Source organism: Meles meles, chromosome 15 (genome assembly GCF_922984935.1).
Source record: "Meles meles chromosome 15, mMelMel3.1 paternal haplotype, whole genome shotgun sequence".
NCBI lineage: Eukaryota > Metazoa > Chordata > Mammalia > Carnivora > Mustelidae > Meles > Meles meles.
This window is the reverse complement of record NC_060080.1, coordinates 38,938,991-38,943,959: the sequence shown is the minus strand read 5'-3', so window position 1 is coordinate 38,943,959 and position 4,969 is coordinate 38,938,991. Positions and strand designations below refer to the sequence as shown.

The 4,969-nt window shown below is 58.0% G+C and overlaps 1 protein-coding gene across 1 annotated transcript; it reads right to left on the bottom strand.

Annotated features, from left to right (window-relative positions):
• Nucleotides 1–456: 456 nt before the first annotated feature.
• FOXI3 (forkhead box I3) lies at nucleotides 457–4,473 on the bottom strand. Its single transcript, XM_045978738.1, has 2 exons — nucleotides 3,807–4,473; nucleotides 457–1,082 (listed from the first exon to the last, which is right to left on the bottom strand). The coding sequence occupies exons 1-2, from the start codon at nucleotides 4,456–4,458 to the stop codon at nucleotides 457–459; spliced, it is 1,278 nt and encodes a 425-aa protein (XP_045834694.1). The 5' UTR covers nucleotides 4,459–4,473.
• Nucleotides 4,474–4,969: the final 496 nt, after the last annotated feature.

Here is a 4,969-nt window from a genome sequence, read left to right as displayed (position 1 = left end):
TCTAGACAAATGAGGATGCTGCCAGGCAGGAAAGTAACAAATGGCCCACAGCAGCCTTTTGCCGGTCTGCTGGAGCGCTCCCTTACCTGCTTCAAGGGACCAACTGCTACCTCTTTCCTACTGGATCAGCTTCATTCTTTTGCTCTTTGGCCGGCCCTTGGACACATCTGAGCTCATAACCCTGCGCTACAGTGAAGAACAGAACAGACATGGTCCCTGCCCTCACGCGGGGCTCACAGGCACTGTCCCCAACTAAGTGAGGTGGCTTTCTCTCCTGAGAAACCTGTAGAAGCGCGCGGGACTGCAGGAAGAGTTATCTACTGCTCCTATCTGGCCACAGGAGCACCTGGGCCTCCAGAGGAATGCAGAAGCCCACTTCCTGTCCCATGAAATCTGCATGTCACGAGACCTCGGGTATGCATATTCAGGTCTGGAGGGCGGCTGTCGCAGGCTGTCCTAGACCTCGGAGCCCTCACGGGGGTAGATGAGGCTGTTGACCATGCTGAAGTTGTAGAAGGAGCTGCTGAAGGGGCTGCTCTGACCCCCGCCGCTGCTGGCGGGGAAGGGGCTGTAGTAGGAGGACCTCTGGCTGCTGCTGCCGTTGCTGGCACCATTGCTCAGCGGCAAGCTGTCAGGTGGGGCTTCTGGGATGGAGCTGGCGGGAAACGTGCTGCTGGAGGCCAGGGGGCCCCCCTGGATCCCTAGGTGGCGGCTGGCGGGGACCGCCCGCGGGGCACTCCCGCTGCTGCTGACGCTCAGGGTGCTCAGGCTGCTGAAGAAGGTGTTGAGGCAAGGGGTGGAGGAGAGCAGGGACCCTCCTGGGGAGGAGGCAGTACTCTTGGCGCCCTCGGGGGACTCTGGGGACTGGGGCGGCCTTAGCAACGCGGGGGGGCTGTCTCCGTCGGGCTTCCCACCCACGCCGGACCCCAGTCCCGAGGAGAGCCCTTCCTCTGATTTTGCGGTCCCTGCGGCCACCGTGGAGGTGCCGCTGGCTTCAGAGCGGCGCTTGCGCTTCCGTCGGAAGTTCCCGTTGTCAAACATTTTCTCACAGTTCGGATCCAGGGTCCAGTAATTCCCTTTCCCTGTGGAGAGGAGAAAGGCACACAAGTCAGAGAAGCGCCCAGTTCAGGCCCATGCAGTCAGCTTCAGTTCTGCAAGTAGGAGCACAGACTCTCATAAATGCGGACCGAGAAGAAGCTTATCCTTTCGGGGAGACCTTGCTCCTCACCTTCAACAAGAAATCTAGAACAAAGGTGTTCTGGCCATTTCTACCTCCCCCTGGCAGTGTCTGCTACCTAAATCTTAAGACCTAATTCTAGGCCCAAGACACTTTTAATTACCCAATGCCTTCCCCTCCGGATCCATACGATGTACCCTTGCAAAATCTTGCTGCTGCTTAAATTCGAGCCTACATTTCTTTATTTACAGAAGTAGGCGTAAGGATAATGCCCCTTTCATAGACTGATGCGAGGGTTAAATGCTGTCTCCACAGAGTAGCTGGCACAGTCAGCAGTGAAAATCACTATCCGTTATCATTGTTCTTGGCTGAAAGGTACACTATTTGCCCCTAAAACAAATAAAACACACACACACACACTCCACTAGAAAAAGCAACCTCAAATACCCAATCATTTGTCTTGCCAAACAAAAATTACAAAAGTCACCACTGAGCCATCAGTCGTTTTAACAACTTGGGTAACATTGTTCATGGTACAGGAAGCTCCTGCAGTCTACACGCCCCCACCCCCTCACCTTGAGCAGCAGAGGCCCTGCACCCCTCACCTCGCAGTTCTCAGATCAGAGCCTCAGGGAATGCATGCAGAGCCAGTCTTCCGCTTAAAAAACTTCCCCCACTACCTAGTACAACTGAGGTAAAAAAAAAAAAAAAAAAAAAAAAAAAAAAAAGACCTGTCACTTGGAGGATTTTCTCTCTCAGTAACTTTTATCACTTCCAGTAAATAGAATCTTTGCCATGGGAAAGCAGTGCTCAGCACTTATCCCGTCAAGTGCTTTTACATGGACAACTTCTGCTGCCCCTCACAGCTCTGTGGAGGCAGCACTCTCAGTGCCTCCATTTTTCAGATGGCGAAACTGAGGGGCGGACGGGTTAGTAACCTGCAGTATTCCCAGTTGGCAATGGGGATTTAAGGGATTTAAGCAGGCTGATTCTAGACTCAGCACTCTTACCTAACCACTGTGTTAGGTTGCCTGCACAAACCAGCACACACCCCTCCAAGCCCATTATCTTCATTAACACATTTTTTGCAAATAGTTGCAAAAAGAAAAAATTCTTATTCCTACAACTATCATCTAGATGGTAGTACCTGCACCTATAAGGATATCTGATATTGGGCCCCTAAGTCCCAAAGGCTTTGACACCAACTAAAGACACCAACTTTTTAGAAAGTCTAAAAGAATATCCATGACAATTAATGTGATAATCTCGGGTGATTCAGAGGCCAGACTGGGAAGCTGCACCTTCCAGAACTGTGCGTCCTGTCCAATACAGTAACCACTTGCCACACATGGCTGTTGGGCACTTGAAAAGTGGGTAGTCCAAAATGCCAAGTGGAATCAAACACACACAGGATTCTGGAATACTTAATACAAAAAAAAAAGGTATCTCAGTAAAAATTTTTATATTTGGTTTATGTTGAAACAGTAGTTTGGGTGACTTAAAAATAGTAAAAATAATTTCATCAGTTTCTTTTTACCTTTTTAAATGTGGCTACCAGATAATTTGCCATCACACGTGATTTATACTGTATTTCCATTGGAAAGCTCCCCTCTAGAATACGTTGGGGGGGGGACACTCCAGAGCATTTTACACAAAATCCTGGATCTCTGCAGCGTGCAACTGAAACCATTTCATTTCTCTTTTGCCCATCACACCTCTGTCCCCTTCCTGGTTGCCAGAGTCTTCTGAAAACCTCAAGTATGATCGTGTTTCCCTTCTTTTTGGGTGCCCCCCACCCCTTCTCAGGTAGAGGAAAACCACTCACAGCACTCCACTGTAATCCAGCCCTCCCCAGCGGAGGGCTTAGATCAAAACGCAGCAAATTTGGGGTTTTCATTTTTACATTTGGAAACGGTTAAGGCACCAAAACCACAATTTGCAGGACCCCAGCTAAAGCTCTCTGATTCCTCTTGGCCCTGTGTCCCGATGCCTGTGCCACTACCCTCATAACATTTCTCTCAAGGTAGGCGCTTGTTTCATGAAGGACACTGCTGATCAAGTCTTAGGAACCTGGGGCAGGAAGAAGGGCATCCAGGGACAGCCTGAAAGGCCTGCTGTTGCTTGGTCTCTCACCACCTCTTCCGTGCAATGGGATGTGATTCTCGGCTCACCTGAATCCCTTTACAGTTGTCCCTTATCTGAGATCGCACCGCGGGTTCTTATTCTAACCTACCTCCCTGTGCCTTGACCGTCCCTTCAATCGGCATGATGACCACCACCCAGGGGTGGCTTCCCGTCTGAAGATACGGTCTTTTTCCTTCTTCTCTAACTGTCCAGCCTCCGCGCTCGCGCGCGTGTGTGTATGTGCGAGCGTGTGGGGGGGTGTAGGTGTAAGGGGCGAGCTCCACCCCCACCAGCTCCCCAATCTGAGGACTCTCTGATGGTTCCCTTTGTCCTCCGGCCAGACGAGGTCGGAGTTTCGGGTGGTGGTTCCCCACCACGGCTCCCGTCCCCAGTTAGAGAGGACTCTGCGTGGAGCTTCAAGTCAAGCCCCATGCCAACGCGACCCCTGCCCGCGCGCCGCTGCCCCCCACTCCCGGGCCGGGCAGCAGCTGTCCGGCGCCCTCACCTGGGTCGTCCTCGTCGCGGGGCACCTTCTTGAAGCAGTCGTTGAGCGACAGGTTGTGGCGGATGGAGTTCTGCCAGCCGGCCTTGCTGCGCTGGTAGAAGGGGAAGCTGTCGGCCACGAACTGGTAGATGTGGCTGAGCGTGAGCTTGCGCTCGGGCGCGCTCTGAATGGCCATGGCGATGAGCGCCGAGTACGAGTAGGGCGGCCGCACCATCTTCATCAGGTCCTCGCGGCTGGCCATGGACAGCCAGCCCAGCTCCCCCGGCGCGGCGGGCCCGGCGGGCGAGGCGGGCGCGGCGGGCGCGGGCTGAGCGAAGGCCCGCTGCGCGCAGCCGAAGGTGCCGGCGGCGGCGGGCGGCTGCAGGAAGGGCCCGGCGGCGCCCCCGGGGGGCGGGGGAGGCGGCGGCGGGGCGCCCAGGTACGCCGCGGCGGCGGCGGCAGCGGCGGCGGCGGGCGGGCCGCCCACGCCCGGCCCGTTGAGCCACAGGTAGGGGTTGGCGGCGGCGGCGGGCGGCGCGGCGTAGTCTGCCAGCCCGTAGGGCGCCCTGGCGGCCGGAGGGGCGCCCGGGGCGGCGGCGGCGGCGGCAGCGGCAGGCGGGGGCAGGCCGGGCTGCGAGTAGACGCTGAAGTTGTCGCCGCAGTAGAGAGCCATGTCGGTGGCCGTCGGCGGGTGCGGCGCGGCGGCGGCGGCGAGGGGCGAGCGGGGCTGGTCTCGCCGCTCGGGCGAGAGCATCCCTTTGGGGGCCCACCCCGCGGCCCCGCCTCGGCCCTCCCTGGGCGACCGGTGCTCGGGGTGGGGGTGGGGGGGTCGGCGGCAGCGCGCGGAACGCCTGCGGTTCGGCTTCTTATAACCGTCTGCTGCGCTGCTCCTCCCGGGCCGGCCGGGGCTGGGCGGCGGCCCGCGGACCGGGGCTCTCCACGCCCCCGCCACGCCCCACCTGCCCGCGCAGCCCCGCGGAGCGCGCCCCAGCCCTCGCGCCGCCCGCTCGCCCCCGGAGCTCCCCCGCCCCGCCCCCAGAGCCCCCCGTCCCGCCCCCGGAGCCCCCCCTCCACCCCGAGCTCCTCCTCGGCGCGCGCGGGGAACCCGGGAGCCCGGGGGAGGCCGGCGCCTCCAGGTTGAAGGCGAAAGGCACCTCATTCCCAGCCGAAGCGTTCTTAGCTCA